Below are 18,539 nucleotides of genomic sequence, written 5' to 3' on the forward strand. Positions count from 1 at the left end.
TTAAGTGCAACAGACAGGAGAATATCAGAACCGAATCGAGGCGCAGAATACAAAGAAAGGTATTGTGGTGTGGAGTTAAGCCACTGCAGGAACAGGCAGTATTAATAAAACTTTTCCTACAGACCCAGTCTGCACAGGCTGCAGAGGCTGAGAAAGTTCATCTCCTGCTAGAAAAGCTTCAAAAGCCATTTGTCAAAGAGAAGTGTACAAATGGTGCAATACAGACAAGGATCAAGGCAGATGCACAGAACCACTGTAAAGATGAAGTCTTTCAGAGCTGCAACCACAGGATCTTCAGAGCAAATTTGCATTTTTTACTCATTAATAATCTGATGGTGACTATGGCATAATATGTAGACAAACAAAAGCAAAAAATAAAGTGTGGAAATGTTTGTAACAGTGTATGTCTTTCACCCGTTTTCAACAACTGATGAAATCCATCTCCCGTATTCAAAGCATTAAAGCGTGTGTCATTCTGTAGTAGATTTAATTTATTCACATAATCATCAGTTAAAATCAGCACTGCGTCTCCATGACAGCAATACAGCAAATCTGTACTTCACTCATGAAATTATAGTCTGTGGCACGGCCATGTCACACACTGTTAGTCTTCCAGAGAGTCACATGGACCCACCGTGGTGCCTGGGGCCAAACCAGGGCCCTGCATTTCCTGGGCACAGGCAGTGGAGAGCTCTATTTATAACCTTTTATTATCCAAATGACACTGAAAAGATAAGACAGCAGCAGGAGAAGGCCACAGGTTGCAGCAAGGGGTTATCTTAAAGCAAATGGGGCTGTTATGAGAGAGAAGCTCTGGAGTGCAAAAATATGTTTGAGGGGGGAAAAGCAAAAGATAGACAATTCGCTTCAGTGACAGCCTTAATTATTAAGAAATTGCAACATCATCAATAAACAGTGATTCCATGTGACGCATAAAAGTTGCGCGGCCCCTTTAAGAGACAGAAAACAAACATCAACTTCCGGAATGCTAGCAGGCTATGGGCTAACCCAGCAGCTGATGCAAGCGTTCTATCAAGTACCCAACACACGTTTTTAAATATATAAAAGATTTCCCGGGTTTATAAGTACTCAGTAACAGAGTCGTAGAGGCGTTTTTTAATTCATAGTCTGACCCAGTTTGAGAGAATATGGCAGGTAGAAAAAGAAAGAAGCTAGCATTAGCAGCAGCACCTGAACACGACAAACAGACGGGACTGAAAGCTGCCAAACTGAAGGAGCCAATTCAGAGTAAAAATACTCCAGAACGAAGCCATTACTTCATGAATACCCTGCAGCACAGGCTGGGAAAGGACTTTTTCAACCAGCCATGCATTAGTTTGGCTAAAGCATTCCTCGGAAAGGTAGTGCTGTTAACTCATTTATTTTAGTTAGGATGATCCCTGAAAGCATTACCTGTGAGAGGTGTGCTTGTAGTAAGGTGTGATAGTGCAGCTCAAGATATTGAAAAGTCCATGCAAATCTAAAATCTAGGGGGAAGGATTCACAGATACTACTAGCTAAATTACATGTTTTGTCTGTCACTGAGACAGCCTTATCTGATAATTATGCAACTTCTTATTTTTCCTGCAGGAGCCTCATTAGCTAACATGGCTGTCCAGGCTCTTCTGTTCCTTTTTGTAGCATTACCATTTCATCCACAACCTTTGGTGCAACTTGCATACAAAACTATGCAATATGTGAAGTAGAGTGTGATCGATACAGGATGTTTGGGCCTCATGTTGACACAGATTTTTCAGAGTAAATAAATTCCAATATTTATATATATGCTAAAAATTTTATTTACATGTATGTTAGAGTAATTTTTAGAACGTAAAATAACGGGGATGATTGTTTAGCTTTCCAGCAATGTATATCACAAACTACTTAACTGCTACATGTGCTGCAGACAGTCCTGAGAATATTGGAAAGAAAGGAGTGTGAGAGTGCTCTGCTGGAGAAACCGTATGCGGACACAATTTCTAAAACATCCCAATCATATTTATCTGCTTTATGTTTTGTTAAAAAAAATAAAAGTTTTCATATCAGCATATATTAAATAAAATATATCTCAATACTGATGCATCTGCCACAGGCCAGTAGCATCATCATTCCCAGAGAAAACTGGAACATCTTCAAATGTCTGGTTTTGCAGAACCATCTAAAAGCAAGACATTCAGTTGACTGTTAAAGATTTAATAAAATATTTGCTTTTACCGAGGATTAAGAAAGTAATTTTTACTTTATCAAAATATTTTATAGCAGTTACTCCTTTATTAAATTAAAAATCAATGTATGGACTCATCTCAGTAGAAAGCGATGTCTGATTGTACCTGCAGGTTCTGGTCCGCAGGTGTGAGGACGGTACTGAGCTGCGAGGGAGAATAGTGGAAACTGAATCCTATCTCGGAGGGGAGGACAAGGCCTCGCACTCAGCAGGAGGCAAACGCACAGAGAGGAACACAGCCATGTTCATGAAGCCGGGCACGATCTACGTGTATCCAATCTATGGCATCTACCTCTGCATGAATGTGTCCAGCGAAGGTAAAGGACCAGCCACCAAAACACCTGCTTCATGTTGTACACATTATGTCATATTTATTATGATGCTTGCAAACGTAAAAGATAATGGAAATCAATTTTAGTTTAATTTGTCTCCCTCTAAGTGTTGGCCATTAGAATAGTGTTAAACTGATTTGGCGGTTTGTGTTTTCTATCATCAGTGATTAAAGGGCAAAAGGAAGGAGACTGAGTGGAGCCTTGCTGACTGATGCATATTGTGTGCTGTGTTGCTCAGGGGAGGGTGCTGCTGTGCTGCTGCGTTCACTTGAGCCCCTGCAGGGTCAGCCCGTCATGAGGCAGCTGAGGGCAGCCAGACGCAAAGAGGGAGCCCGTCCACTGAAGGACAAAGAGCTCTGCAACGGGCCTTCGAAGCTGTGCCAGGCTCTAAATATACCACGCTGTTTTGACCGTCGAGACTTAGCCTCAGACCCGGAGGTGTGGCTGGAAGGAGATCCGGACACAAGTCCAGCAAAACCCCTGGATATAGTATCTGCACCACGCATTGGAATCGAATCCCACGGGGAATGGGCCAAGAAGCCGTGGCGGTTTTATATTCGCGGGCACCCCTGTGTTAGTGTTGTGAACAAAGAGGCAGAGAGACAGTCCCTGTCTGGAGAAGCAATGGATGATTTAGGTCCGTCAGAGGTGCAGCCTGACACAGGACAGCACAATGTCAAAAGGACTTAATAGGAATATTCCTGAAAGTACTCTGCCATCTGTTCTCTTTGTGGATACACTACATCTTACGCTTATGAAATGAATACTTTTTGAAATCATTCCATTATATTTTTATAATTTTGTAGTTCTCTAATGAAAATAATGGAACAAAATGCATGATCAGCAGTAATTCTAACCGTTTCTCATCCATTTTGTTTGTCACTACTTATTTTGATAAATTGCATTTATGGGTTTAATTTTCAGGTTGTATTGGAAAGTAATAGATTGTAGCCATACTGAAGAACTAGGAAAAGACTCAGCTCATCAGTGCCTGTCAAAAAACAGTTGCGGATTGTACCTTCACACTCTTGTGAGCCTTCTACGTTTCATTTCGTCTGCGTTTTTTAATAAACATTCACACTTGGGAAATTCTCCTCTCAGTGATTTCACAGATGTTTGGAACGCTCCGTTTCCCGGACGGCAAAAGCAGTATGTCTGATGTTTAGACTCTTCCTTTTTTTGCTGTCTTTCTCTCCCCACCTCTGGGATTCTTCAGAAGAGGTAGCTGGAGGTCTGGAATGATCATTACTCAGCGTGCCCCTATGAGGCCAGCACAGATGATCTAACACATCTGGGACAGGGAAGATGAAGCCAACCCCCACCCCCCCACCCCCCACCCCCACCAATCCTTTCAGTGAAGCCTGCAGGCATATCTGGCATGTACAAAATAATTTAATATTGTAAACACACATTTGGCTCATAAGGGGAAAACCACTTTTGTAAATCTGCACATTAATGCAATCGTGTCAATATGTTTTAAAACAGCACTTAGAGCACTTAGCTGTGAGCGCAGCAGGCTATTACCTGCTCTCAAACTGACATATTTTCCAGTTGCTGAGTGCTGATGCGTCTCTGTGCCACTACTCCATGGGTGACTGAAAGATTGAAATAATGGGATCCTCATGGTTGGTCACCACGAGGACACTGCGGAACTTGTCAAACAGCGTCTTGAGCTGCGAGCGTCTCATATTCTCGTTGTACATAATCTCTTCCAGGTGGTGATGTCCCCGGAAATAGTGCAGCAGCCTGGAAGCAGTCAACAAAACAGGTTGAGATCTACAGTTTCACCTAGTCATTAGCAGCACAAATCAGCCATGAGACAGAATTTTGCAGCTCTGATTGCCTGATTGTTTAGACTCTCTACTTTCAATATGCACGCCACTACCAGCCAACAAATCATCTCGACTCTTCAGGCAACATTTCCAATTAAATTTCCCAATTTTTCTGCGAATGCAATTGAAACGGCTTTATTTAGCCAAGCATTGCACATCTTCCAGTTCCCAGAGAGACAAGGCATTAATTGTGATTTATAGCATCATGAGTCACTGGATGCTCAATAAAACTCAGTCCATCTGTTAAGAGGCCTCCACAGACTGAGTGACACCAGCGATTGTGTTAATTTATTGCATGTCACGTTGTGAAAGATCGGTCCAGTAAATTCTTGGTTGCAATCGGTGTCAGAATGTACAATATCAATTTGTTGGGTTAAGACTGCGCGGCGACTGTGCGGTTCTTCGCAGTATTTCTTGGAAAATAGAAAGAAATGTGAGGACAGAGGCATGCCATCAGCTCACATCATCTATCTGCACCACTGTCATGCATAAAATGCAGCACAACAATGAAAAACATGATGGTGTGAAACCAGACAAGAATGGTGGGCTTGAAAGCATTTACTGCACTAAATCCAAAGCGCAGAAAATGCTCTGTCTGTCTGTTCAAGGCAAACCTAATTACCTGGCAAACATCCGCAGATCTTCTGGATTTTGTGCAGCCGGGATGTTAAGAATAACCTGCCTCTCATGCTCTGACAGGCTGGCAAGCAGCGTCTCCGTCATCCTCTTGTTGAGCGGGGAGTCTCCACCAGGAAGCAGCTCTGCACTGGAGTTGTCCATGCTGGGACTGGTGAGGGTCATATCATCACTGCTGGCTAAACACAAGGAGCAGACAGACAGACAGTCATGGATTATGTATTACCTGTTATACCCGTGAGTCAGAGCAAAGAGCTCAGGGAGGACATACTCGGTGAACCGAAACTGAGAGCACTCGGGGTGCTGAGACTGCGGCCTCCGACTCGGGCAGCCAGTGGAGGGTCTTCATCCCTCATTCCAGGCTCATCCTCACTGGGCGGTACCAACAGGCAAACATAAGTGTGCAGCTGGATCAGCAGGCGGCGCTGGAGCATCCACACCACCATCTGGATCAGCTGAGCCTGGTTAGGGGCAGAGCAGGGCGGCAAACTGCATCACAGCTGGACATAGGATAAATACTGCACAAGTGAAACTCATCACATAGCCAGATCAAACATGCTTCAAATCAGCTGTGGGTACCATACAAACTTAAAATAGAGCCGCAGGAAAGAGCCTTGGCTCTGCTCTTGTTCTCATAAAAAATGGAGGATGCAGACGCTGGAGTTGATGTCCCTTTGCCATTTATAATTCATTCTCAAAAGCTCTGCCAAAACAAGATGGGTCGGAGGACAACAACAGATGGTCCTGCTCCTACAATAGAGTGTCTTCATTTGTAGTAATATCTTCATGAATGCGAAGGATGTACCACAAAGCTGTAACTGAACTATTTCCATTAAAACTTTTCCAAAACTGGTTCTATTCATAAGGTCAATCTAAATACATTTCTTCAAGCAAGGTATGTTCTTTATTGACCCTGTTTTTCAAGTTCATTTTCTTTGCTTTCACTTTTTTGTCTTCATATATATTTTAGTGTTTTTTCTTCCTCTTTCTGAAAACAAAAAAAGACAACATAGAAAACAGATTATGCCACCAACATGGGTGAAAACCATGAAGACAAATTTAAAGCCAGCGGTACCGTCTCACTTATTCACAGTTTACGTCGTCATTATTACTTATGTTAATTTTGTAATAACCTTACCTCCTGTGCAGGTGCTTCCAGCGGGTTTCTGAACTCGGCCAGGGAGACGGGCAGCGAGAACTTGGCCAACATGGAGGGCAGATCATGACCAGGAAACTGCTGGGCAAACTGATCAGCCAATGGAGAGTATCTATTTAGGGAGAAATGACACACATTATTTGACAACATGAGGCATTTTTCTGCAACATTATTTTTTTTATTATTAATTTTACACATACACAGTGTTGCAACTATTGTCAATGACCCAATTCTCACATAGTACACCGTCAGATGCTTTAACTAGCAGACGCTTTAGCAATCACAGTTTAATATTCATAAGGATGAGCTTTTTAAATCTCTATGCGAGGCGACGGCATGGATGAGTGTTCAGCAGAACTGTGTTTCATTAGCTTTCCAGGAACCGGTGCAGCCAAACGGCTCGCATCACATCACAGATACTCACAGACAGATGTTGGCATGAGGAGACAGCATGTAGACGTTATTCTCACACAGAGGGTAGATGACGATGGCCTTGCCCCAGTAAACCAAGTGAGAAGCAATGTGAAAGATCTGAGCGAGAGGAAACATTTTTCAGGTAAGCTCTATGATGTGAAATAACGGGAACTATGTAAGTTGTTTTGCTATTGTGAATTAATGTAGTGGGAAAATGTAAGAACTACTTTCCACTAGGAATGGGAATGCTCTTATAGTTGCAATACATACATTGCCCACTAGATGGCAGTAAGATATCAATCAAGAAACCTTTCTGACTAAACCATGGGATATGTCTCAAAAGGGGTTTAAACTGCATTACATTGTTTGTAATTGCTATATAAACTTAATCACTGTGTTTTTTATAAATACAATAAATGCTTTACTTTTTCGGTTAAATGACTTAGAAAGGTCAGGGAATAACCTGAAGTCAAATAACGACATTTGGCAGTTTAACAGTACAAAGCTGATGCGTGAAGGTAGTGTGACTGTTCTGCACCTGAAGTAAGGCCAGGTCAGCGTCCTGGGCGAGCTGCTGCAGGTTTTTCACTGCTGAGCAGGTTTTGATCAGACGAACCATCGCAGGTGAGCAGTCCAGGGGAAGCTGGTTGAGCAATTCCTTCTCATTTTCCAGCAGCAACAGGGCATGGTAGGGTCTACAGGAACAAACAATAACAGATCAGAAAGTCCTTATTAGTAAACAGAATTGCCTCCTAAATAAATCAGAAGGAATCTGCTGTATTCCCACTCTTTACTCATATACAGTCATGTGAAAAAAATAGGACAGCCATTAACTATTCAGCTCTTTATTAAGAAATGTTGACATATCGATGTCTAATCTTGTTTTCATTCATCTCTGGAAAAGAAAGTGATTTAATTGCAGGTAAACAACAAACATGATCCTTGTTTTACTCATTAAACAAAAGCCATCAACAAAAATGAATATTCTAACTGAGAAAAAAGTTAGGACACCCTACCTCCCCATAGCTAGTGTTACCCTCTTTGGCTGAAATAACTTCAGTGAGTTTCTTCTTGTACCATCTGCCAGTCTCTGACATTGGTCTGAGGAAAGTTTGGGATGGGATTAAGATCTGGGCTTTGACTCGGCCATTCCACGACTCTCTGTTTCTTAGTTTTCAGCCAGTCCTTGGTGGATTTACTGGTATGTTTTAGGTCATTGTCATGTTGCAGGGTCCAGTTGCATGCTCACATCTTCTTCAAGCATCCTTTGATACACGGCAGAATCCATGGTGGTTTCTATGATGGTGAGCTCGCCATGTCCTGCTCCAGCAATGCATCCCCAAACCATGACACTTCCACCTCCATGCTTCACAGTTGATATGGAGTTTTTTTTTCCCCTGGAATGCTGTAGCTGGTTTATACCAAACATGTTCTCTGTTGTGATTTCCAAATAATTCAATTTTGTCCAAAGAACATTATTCCAGAAGCCTTTGTCAATGTTCTCTCTGGCAAACGTCAGTCTGGCCTTCATGAGAGCAACAGTTTCCTCCTTGCAGGCCTCCCATAAAAATCTGAACTTGTGCAGTCTCTTTCTGATTGCAGAGGCATGCATTTTTACATCAACAGCAGCAAGAGCCTGCTGTAGGTCCCGCGATGACATTTTAAGGTTTTTGGAGACTTCTTTTAGCATATCGGGGTGAACTTACATGGACAGCCAGACCACAGCCAGACCTGAGCATGTTGGCAGTTGTTTTGAAAGTCCTCCACTTGTAGACTATTTTCCGGACAGTGGAAAGGCTGGTTTCAAATTCTTTTGAGATCTTTTTAAATCACTGACCAGACTCATAAGCTGCTAAAATCTTCTTTCTGATTGCCCCAGGCAGCTCTTTCGATCTCACCTTGGTGTTCCTTCTCACCTCAATAGTGAGGAGCACTCCAAACTAAATGTCTGAGGCAAGTCGCCTTCCAAATGCTGACTGGTGACTTTCTAATCATGTGCACCTGATGTGTTACAACCGTGTGTGATTTTAACTATTTTAAGTGAGAATTAATGTGAGGGTGTCCTAATTTATTCCTTGCCAGAAATTGCATTTTTGTAAAAATTCCATTTGAAGAAACTTTTAAAAAGTCTTTTCTTCAAGTTTAATTCTTCAGATATACTACTTGAATCCCTCAGTATTGGTAAAATTGACATTAAATATCCACATGTTCAAATATGGTACAAAACATACAGGCTTTCATAGGGTGTCCTAATTTTTTCACATGACTGTACATTTGGTAATTGACTACTTTGATGAATTAATATATAAACAATTTCTGCATGTGTGTTAGCACGTCACGGCTATAACACACTCATGCTGTCTTAATATTTACATATTTCGATCAGCTTCAAAAGACAGGAGACTTAGATGTAAATCAGAATTACAGCACGCATGCTAACGTGCCCATAGATGGCAGTATAGCTCACAGAAAGCATGGTTTCCTCAGAAGCCCAGCTGATAGACACTCAACATGAGTCACTGATGGGAGTTTAGGCAGTCACTTTCAAGGAATCTAAATTTCTTAATGGACAAGCTCACCTGTGGTTTAACATCTAATAACACAGATTAAGAGGGATTATAAAAATGCTGTTTTGTTTGGTAGTTATGCAAATGTCTATAATAGCTGGTCATTGCAGTGCAAATCTATATATGTGTGTTATAAGTCATAAGTTTATCTCTTGTAATAAGGCTTTCTCTTAAACCAGGTCAGTAGAAGATATTGTACCTTCACATTCTTAGCTGACTGTCACAGATGAATGCCAGTTGAATTAATTATTCACATAATTAAAGAAACTTAGTACATTATAAACTGTATAAACATGAAGGTAAAAGTAGGAAAGCAATGGTCAATAAGATATGTTACTCTTAAAAGATGTAGCATTTGTGTAAAAAAATAGAAGGGAACTGCATATAAACTGATATAACTGATAACATAAATTATTATATCAATATTATATATTGAGCAAAGAAAACCTTATCTGTCATAGGACTTGTAGTAACTTAAGATGTGTGTTTTTGCTTTGAGAAGGGGGCAGTGGGGTGGAGTATCTGTGGTAGGTGGTGATAGGCCATTTTTAACACCACAGTACAGAACTGTTGATTCGGGCGTTGCTACAAGTGTCACTTTCTGTTGTATTTTACAGAGAAATACTTCCCCATGTAATTTACAGTAAACAAGTTACTTCTAGTACAATATAATATCAAAGATACCAGGAGGAAGAACACATGCTGTGTATAATTAAATCCAGACATACCTTATTGCCTTTAGGCTGCGCTCTAATGCCTCTGGGGGGATATAGTTGCCTCCAATCCTGTGAATCTTGTGTGGTAAACAGAAGCTCACCTCCAGCCAGTTGTTGATATGTAGTCGCACCACACCAGTTGTGCAAAGGCTTGAAAAAAAAACATGAAATCAAAAACATCATATGTATTGTGCAGGGTATGTAAAAAGGAAAAAATAAATGTGCAGTGTGCTTAACCACACACCTGTCGTAAGCCTCCTTCAGGTCTCTGGCGAGCTTACACTTCGGAAGAATCTGTCTAAATGGGGACTGGGGGCTGTCATCTGTCAACATCAGGCGAGAAACATCACCGTCAAAATAATATACTACCGTTCAAAAGTTTGGAGTCACTTAGAAATTTCCTTATTTTTAAAAGAAAATAATTTTCTTTCCATGAAGATAACATTAAATGAATCAGAAATACAGTCTAGACATTCCTAATGTGGTAAATGACTATTCTAGCTGGAAACAGCTGATTTTTAATGGAATATCTACATAGGAGTACAGAGAAACATTTCCAGCAACCATCACTCCTGTGTTGTGATGGTACATTGTGTTAGATAATGGTGTTGAAAGGCTAATAAATTATTAGAAAAACCTTGTTAACACATAAATAAAAGTGTGAGTTTTCATTGAAAACATGAAATTGCCTGTTTAACCCCAAACTTCTCTACCTCTATCTTTTCTGTCCCTCTCAACCTGCCGGTCAGCAGGCACGTGGGTCCCCCCACAAATAGAGTCGGGTTCTGCTCAAGGTTTTTTCCCTGTTAAAAAGGTGTTTGCCTTGCCACTGTCGTCTTAGGGCTTGCTCTGGGGCTTCAGGCATATGGGTTCTGTAAAGCGTCTTCAGACAATTTGACCTGTAACTGGCGCTGTATAAATAAAATTGAATTGAACTGAATTGAAAGACTTTTGAACAGTAGTGTAATATACTTACATACAATATTTGCCTGTTAAAAAACCTATACTGTTCTATAATAAATATACCAAAATATATAGTAAATTCTGAGAAGTTGTAGATCTATTTTGTGTGCGTCTCACTCTCAGTCATGGTTGTAATCTCATCCTGGACGGCCAGCATCAGTTTGGCCTCTCGGGTCAGGTACTGGCAGCGGCGCTCCTCGTGCTGCAGGGCTATGGCGATGCGGCGTGACAGGTTGTGCATGCAGCTGATGACGGATGGGTCCGCATTTGCCTGTAGAAGCACAGGATGAGAGGCTTTTAATTTTGACAAAAACAGATCTGTATTACGACTGAATGATTTCCTACTAAATTGTATTCACATCATCAGTGCTTTCCCTTTTAGTTCACATTTCTGTCAAATATCTCTAGCCTGTTAACTATATAAATGAGTCTTGAGCTCTTTATGTGAGGTACAGATGTTAGCATGCAGCAGGCACATAATTCAAATTACACTCAAGTGTCTCCTGATATATTTAATACAGAATTAAACAAAAGCCCTGGAGCTATTCATGGCACTTGTAAGACTTGTTCAGAATGGCTTCACCCTTTATTTTGCTTTATCTCTGCCGTATTTCTACAGTTTAGCAGTGCTGTTGTATTGCACTTTAATATATTAAGAGGTATTATTCTGACACCTTTGGGATGCAAATGAGGACGAACAAAACATAAAAAAAAGGGTTCAGTGACCAGTATCGCCTCTCTGAATAGCTCAGCAGATCAATTATCGTTGTTTCATTATTGAATAAATACAAAGACAAAGACAATTTATATGATGGAACAAATAGAATAATATAAAATAAAAAATATTCAGCAGTGTGTATAAATGATGCAGCACATTACAACCACCCAATGGGGCCGTTGTTCTGACAAAGCATGACTGAGCACTTTCCCCCCTTTCAGCTGTATTTGGACTTATGTGGTACAGTGACTCAGCATGGGCAGGAATGGGCTGGGCCTTTTTGGGTACCATGATTAAGCAAAGTAAAGTGGCCCGTCCCCCTCTGAGTTCCCATGCTCTCACAGATAGAGCATACTGGAATATTATCACGCACACACACACCCCTCCCATTCACAGCATGCAGATTAACAGAACTAAATATTTGTGTGTCCCACCCACACACAGCTAACTTAAATGTAGAATTAATCAAATATAAATATCAGTGTAAGCTTCAATACTTATCCAACACTTAGAGTAAAGCAGACACTTCAAAAAATGCAGGAAATTACAAATTAACATACAAATCATAAGAAGCTTTTCCTCACCCTTAATGCAAACACCACATTAAACAAGATCATCGTAGGCATCTCTCTCTTAGGGGAAGGATCTGTTTTAGAGACCTGCACAAAAAGAAAAAAAACTTTTCACAGGATGCAAAAGATAAAAGTCTTTACAATAAAATATCAATGTACAGTTTTGTAAGTTATATATAATATGGTAAATACTTCACAAATATAGCACAGGGATATTCATAATAATGTATAACAACTAATGATAATTGTCAATATCGCTTGATTTGCAATTTAAATTTTATACATTAAATTGCTTAGTCAATAAAAATTCCATCACTTCAAAAAGTGCAGTCAGAAACATTTTGCTGTTTTTTCTTCCTGCAGCTGAGCAGAAACTGAAGATATTCAGTCAGCAAATACAAAAAAACAAAACTAAGAAATGAAGAAAAGTCTTTCATTTAACAAGAAAATATATTTTTTTGTTTGTAAAATGGCAAATAATTTCTCACTTTCTAATATTATGTCTACACTTGGACACAGTAAATGTCATTGAATTGCATTTTACTATAACATAAGCTGTTACTTTCAATTATTTTATAAATTCTATGCGATTTGCTTTAATTTTTTTAACATCTTTACAGGGTTTCCATCCCCTGTAACACATGCAGTCAATCATCAGTGTAGAAAGAGACCACTCAAGGTTTCAGTGTGTTCACCAAAATTCAAAGCTGGCTTAAATTGGGAGGTTCATAGTACAACATACAACAACACAAATGGAATTTAAGATGGTTTTGTTGATTTTATTTAACTCATACTATCTACAAAAGTGTCTAATACAACTTTAAGTTATAATCACTGTAAAAATGCATCCTAAATAGCCATACCTACTAATTTTTTTCCCAAGCACATTGTATGTCACTCTGCTGCACTGTTCTGAGCATATATTCTGTGTAGAAACTGATAAAATCTACTGCATTTCTTCCACCAGATGGGGGAGGAAGAGAGTAAGACATGCTCATTTTCCTCAAAAACAGCCTGACCAGAATACAATGACAGAAACATGTTGTTTACTCTTGCCGGTTTTCTCAATCGAGACGAAATGCTGAATCTTTTCATTCTTACCTGAATGATGGGAGGATGCTGGAGGAGGGTAGGGTGACCCACAAATCGAACATTGTCTATCTTCAGCTCAAACTTCTTTCCACACATGTCAGATTTGGTGGCCAGGATGGTGGCGAGGATGATGTCCGAGAACCTTGAAGAAGGAAGAGGAGACTCAGTAAGAAAGTGCGCGGGGTGGGAAGAGGTTGCATCACAGAAACAGTGGAGAAGGTTAAATTAGCTGTGTTTGCTTACACTTTGTACATTCCTGTCTATAAGAGGGAGTTGCATTAATCAGATGCATCTGCTTGAAATGTAATTCAACAATCAGAGTATAAATAAAAAAAAAGTTTGTGTGGCTACTGGAGAGGAGAAAAGAGGAGGAGGCCTCCTTGCAGAAAAAGTGAAATTGCTGTATGAATAAAGAGTGTGAAAGACTCATGCTGGTTTGACTGAAGTAACTCATGCTGTGACCAAAGGGGTAAAAATTAAGGTGTTAACTTCCAGAAAAAATTAAACACAGTATGGACTTACTCCACCACCACAATTGGAAATGAATGTGAAGCAGCTGCTTTACTATAGCTTCCATTTGATTTGAATTTTTGTGTCTTGCAATGCTGAGTCTCCATGCTACAGCTACAATAATAAATGTCAATCAAAACTTTACCAATGGTTTAAAACAGATTTTTCGGAACCCCAGCACTGATTCATCCTCTATTGATCGTTCACAAGGATTTTAACTAAGATTAGGGTTGGAGATCCATTTAGGACACAAAATAGGAAAAAGAAGGGGATAAAAAGACAGGGGTGCTCTAAGCGAAGGAGAGGTGGTTTAGAATGATTTGGTCTTACCCTGCTACCAACTGTTCGTCAGTTAGTGGAGATTGCTCTCTGAAATGGGAATTGGGCCACAAAAAAAAGAAGAAAAAAAGCAAACAAAAGGGACAATGCAACACACAGTTGGGCTAAATGCATAAAATGGACATCAAAACAACCCGAACAAACATGTGACACTGTGATGTGAAAATGCTGCTCTGCATGGTGATTCAGGCTAACTGCTAGTTTACCCTAAATTAAGCCTTCAAGTGAGTAGTGTTGGCAAATTTCAATCTTAGGACAGTTTATATGGAGAAGCGAGCTTAATTACCAGCCCAAAACTGTCATGAAGGCGACTAAGATTTGAAAACTGCTCAAAAGTATACAATGAAACAGATTCATGCAGCAGTTTTAAATGCTTCTGCCAGGTTCTTAATCAAGACCATTTCACACCTGCTTTATATGTTTAGCTCCGCGAACTGATTCTTAAGTCATCACATTTGTATAATGCTCTGCTGCACTGTTAAAATAGAAAAATAATAGCTGTAAGACTGGAATGCACACATTAAAAGCCAGTTTGGTGTAAATTCAGGAGGTCAAATTTGAGGGGAAAAAGAGATGTCATGATCTTGTATCACTTTTAGGCGCTTATGTCTGGCTTGCTAAATTGATTTATTTCTTAGAGGGTTTAATTCTCACTTTGTCGCTGCTTCTTCTCACATCCCACCTTCAACCAACTAACGACTGACCAGCATCACCATCCGAGGAGCGGCAGCGTGATGAAAATTACATGAAAGCTTCATTGTCTGAGCATTCTTGTACTTTGAGAAACAGACATCGACAGTATCGCTACAAACATGTGAGAGTTCATGTTTGATCTGCCACAGTCTGCGCTGTTTATCATTTTCCATTGTACCTGCATGTTTTTAGCTCAAAATTTCAGTTCTTTCAACTTTTCGCAAATTGGTCTGTGAAATCCTTAAAATATTTGAGTTTTATACTGTTGCGAGTGTATTTTAGGTTTAGAGACTTGTTTATTTTTCACTAGTTCACAAAACATCACAGAAGCTATGACTATGACAAAGTCTTGACTAGTTTAGACCACACAAAATTTAGCTTTATGCTTTTAAAATGTAATTGTAATGAAGTGTAACAATGCTCTACCACATAGACTAAATTAACAAATGAGCCAACTCCTTAATTCCTTCAGAAATATGTTGTGTTTTTGGTGGGGCAAATAAGATGACCAAAAACAAGAGGGAGGAAAAATATAATGAGCGTAAGAAGCTCATTTGGATCTCAGGATGGACTCTGTCCCGTACAATCAATATATAAATTAATGAATATAATGGAAAAAATACCTTGAATCACCATCCTGATCATCAAGACCATCCCCAGTTGTGTGCAGTGCATATGGACTCCGTTGTTTTGCTTGAGGACAGATATCAGCATGAGTTAATCATTATGACCATTTAAAAACATCTTAGATTAATAATAATATATAAGCAGACAAGCCAAGAACCACAACAAACATGATGTTCTGTTGATGACAACTCACTGATCATCAAACGTGTTAGAATGGTGTCATGCTCAAAGCTTTTTCACTGTATGAAGCTATTGTTTGCTGCTGGTAAGGGTCTTTCTCGGGGTGCATAAAACAAAAGTAACACTAATAATCATATTGTGATTATTGTGGAATACATTGTGACTGCCATATGAGCCGCGGTGTAAAAAATAATGATGTAATTTCAGCTGCTGTCTTTACCAAACAAGCAGAATCTGATTTTATTTCTTATATAGTATTTTGTGGCACATTTGAACTATTATCTAAAAAAATAACTTCCTGCAATTTGGAATTTGCACTTGTATCTATTGTGATTTCAATTATATTCTAACAATCTGTATAGCCCCATCTCCAGGGTACCTTTCTGCACATATTATTTGTCATGAGGCAAATGGAACTACTAGCAAGTAGATGAAATGGCAAAAATATGTCAGTCACATCAAATGCATCCACATATGTCACTTATCTCAAATAATCACGACATAAGCAAATAAAAAGAGGAACAGAAGCACCAGCACATACAGAATAGACTTGAAAAATTCCAATCATATAAAAATGATGTTGCTGCATTGTACTGCAGTATATCATGAGGTGTTTGTTACTTTCTACATCTCCTATAAATGTGAAATATCGTGAAAGTAACACTTTGACTTAAGGAGTTTCTGTTTACTAATTGACTGCTTATGCCTGGCTAATGCTAACATATATGTCCAGCTAATGCTAATGCTACGCCTACCTGACACAGATGACGGGCATTCAGCGACTCTTTGGAAAGGATATCGAAAAAGAAGTTTGTTCCCTCGGCTGCCAGAGCTAACCAGTATGACGCTAATAGGGCTGGTTTTGTCGCCGCTTTTGTACACGCTGTTTTGGGACTGACTGTACATGGACTTTCGGTCATCTGGCAACCCGGCCGATGGGTTTAGCATCATGTTAGCATTATAGCTAACTAGACGTTAGCTGCGACACAACAAAGTGTCCCTGAGAGCACACAGTGAACGTTAGCCCGCTTCAGCCGGACATAAATGAATATAAATGACTGCCATGCACGGACACCAACCCTACACAAACACTCTATCTGGAGTCAACTTTGCAGTCTGACTATTTAAATCCTTCCTGTGCGCATCTCTCCACTGTGCCGTTGCAATTGTTTTGTGTCACCTTGAAAAACACCCGGCTTCAACAAGGAAGGCGGTTCCAACATTCCGCCCTGCTTCAGAAAGCAGTTCCCCTGTCGCCTCTGTCAGTCTTCTATTTTACAAGCTTGACTCCGTATCCAAAACATGGATTAGTCCTCGGATGAAAATTTCTGTAATCAAGCTCTAAACCTAAGCCTTGTCTGGGGAAAAGATTGTCATTTTTTTAGTGACGGGTTTTAGAGATAGAAACCAACCCCAGCAAAAAGGAAAACTTCAGAGAATGTTCCCTAAATACTGTTTTTTGTAGGATATTTTTTGTAAACACAGGCCAGCAGACAGGAACCTCGAGGTAACTTTCAGAGAACATTGTCTGAAGGTTAGTTTATATACATTTTTACAAGAAAAGTGCATTTTCTTAGAAACACAGCCCAGCAAAGAGGAACTTTCAGAGAACCTTCAGAAGGAAAAGTTCCTCGAAGAATCATATTTTTAGAATTTTATAATAAAGATGACTTTTTTGCACAGCCCAACAAACAGGAACCTTCGTGGAACTTTTATTGAACATTCCCTGAAGGTTAGTTTTTATAGAATTTTACAAGAAAGTCGCCAGTTTGTTGTAAAGTCCGTCAGGTACAGAGAGAGCAGACAGCATTCTCTGAAGGTTAGTTTTTGCGCAATTTCACAGAAAAGCTTCATTTTGTGTTAACAGAGCCTAGCAAAAAACTTACAGGAAACCTTCAGGTAAAAATTCCTAGAGGAATAGTTTTTGTAGAACTTACACAAAAATATGCACTTTTTTGTAACACAGTCTATGGGTACTTGTCACAACAATAAATAAAGCTGCCTATGGGAAAAAAGGTAAAACTAAAAAAGTATAAAATTGACATTTTAAAAATTACATTACACATTTTTTTAAACAGTTTGCCTTCACTACATTTGACAGTTTTACTCTTTGATTGCTCCACTTTCAATATGCTCTTTATATATGTTCAAATCAATAATGCCTTAAAGATAAATTCATAATTGATACAGTTTTGTGGAGACTGTTCTGATTAATTTGTAATTTAGTCATTTTGAGAAGTATTTTTTTTAAATGTCACATATGCTAGATTTACTACTATATTGTGTGAGCTTTGAGTTTGTGTATATTCTGACTTCTCATAAAAAACATTAGGCCTGACAAGTGTTTCGGTAAACTGTTGAATCATCAAAGCCCACACTTAAACATTCAAAGGAGGAGACTCCATTAAATTAAAATAAAAAATATTCGTCGGCTACTGGCACTGTGCATTTTGGCAACAGTTCCACAGTTTTCGGCCATCGGCCTCTTGATATTTTTAGTACGCTGTTATCTTTAGCTTCAGATGACTCCACCCATTCATATCAAATTGCACATTTTTTAAAGAGTAACCGGCAATAGTGTTTTCCCTCCCAAAGTCCAGCCATAATAAACAGTAAATACTAAACACTTTCAAGCATGGTGGTGGCAGCATCATGATGTGGAGATGTTTCACAGCAGTAGTGCCTGCAAAGCTTGTAAAGGTAAAGGGTTAAATAAATGCAACAAAGTATAGGGAAATCCTGGAGGACAACCTGATGCAGAGAGAACTATGACTTGGGAGAAGATTTGTTTTCCAGTTAGACAATTGTTCATGCAAGAATTCTGAAAATGTAAAACGACTCGGTAAAATGAGGTGCACAAGTCGCTCTTTTATGGCTTCAAGTCAAGTGAAGTCCTCCTTTCAGAAATTAGGATTCTCCACAAAACGTGAATCCCAGAAACATACAGGTTTCTGGAACAATTTTTTTT

General features: G+C 39.5%; 2 protein-coding genes across 3 annotated transcripts; one reads left to right on the forward strand and one right to left on the reverse strand.

Moving 5' to 3' along the window:
- The first annotated feature begins 983 nt into the window (after positions 1 to 983).
- Positions 984 to 3,645, forward strand: mpg (N-methylpurine DNA glycosylase). Its single transcript, XM_022207289.2, has 3 exons — positions 984 to 1,361; positions 2,337 to 2,541; positions 2,795 to 3,645. The coding sequence occupies exons 1-3, from the start codon at positions 1,149 to 1,151 to the stop codon at positions 3,244 to 3,246; spliced, it is 870 nt and encodes a 289-aa protein (XP_022062981.2). The 5' UTR covers positions 984 to 1,148; the 3' UTR covers positions 3,247 to 3,645.
- A 285-nt stretch (positions 3,646 to 3,930) lies between these two features.
- nprl3 (NPR3-like, GATOR1 complex subunit) lies at positions 3,931 to 16,765 on the reverse strand. 2 transcript variants are annotated; one of them, XM_022207287.2, is made up of 14 exons: positions 16,327 to 16,765; positions 15,388 to 15,457; positions 14,063 to 14,101; positions 13,232 to 13,364; positions 12,143 to 12,217; positions 10,958 to 11,111; positions 10,122 to 10,200; positions 9,890 to 10,027; positions 7,133 to 7,289; positions 6,605 to 6,711; positions 6,163 to 6,292; positions 5,296 to 5,485; positions 5,011 to 5,203; positions 3,931 to 4,302 (listed from the first exon to the last, which is right to left on the reverse strand). In XM_022207287.2, the coding sequence occupies exons 1-14, from the start codon at positions 16,520 to 16,522 to the stop codon at positions 4,137 to 4,139; spliced, it is 1,827 nt and encodes a 608-aa protein (XP_022062979.1). In that variant the 5' UTR covers positions 16,523 to 16,765; the 3' UTR covers positions 3,931 to 4,136. The 2 variants fall into 2 exon arrangements, with proteins under 2 accessions (XP_022062979.1, XP_022062980.1); XM_022207288.2 differs by lacking the exon at positions 14,063 to 14,101.
- Positions 16,766 to 18,539: the final 1,774 nt, after the last annotated feature.

This window comes from Acanthochromis polyacanthus, chromosome 21 (genome assembly GCF_021347895.1).
Source record: "Acanthochromis polyacanthus isolate Apoly-LR-REF ecotype Palm Island chromosome 21, KAUST_Apoly_ChrSc, whole genome shotgun sequence".
NCBI lineage: Eukaryota > Metazoa > Chordata > Actinopteri > Pomacentridae > Acanthochromis > Acanthochromis polyacanthus.

Coding starts and splice junctions, on each gene's coding strand:
- nprl3 (XM_022207287.2), bottom strand. CDS start 16,522: ATGATGCTAAACCCATCGGCCGGGTTGCCAGATGACCGAAAGTCCATG. Junction 14,102..15,387: donor GATCAGGATGGTGATTCAAG/GTATTTTTTCCA, acceptor TTCCCATTTCAG/AGAGCAATCTCCACTAACTG. Junction 6,712..7,132: donor CTGACCTGGCCTTACTTCAG/GTGCAGAACAGT, acceptor CCTCTCGCTCAG/ATCTTTCACATTGCTTCTCA.
- mpg (XM_022207289.2), top strand. CDS start 1,149: ATGGCAGGTAGAAAAAGAAAGAAGCTAGCATTAGCAGCAGCACCTGAA. Junction 1,362..2,336: donor CTAAAGCATTCCTCGGAAAG/GTAGTGCTGTTA, acceptor TTGTACCTGCAG/GTTCTGGTCCGCAGGTGTGA. Junction 2,542..2,794: donor CATGAATGTGTCCAGCGAAG/GTAAAGGACCAG, acceptor TGTGTTGCTCAG/GGGAGGGTGCTGCTGTGCTG.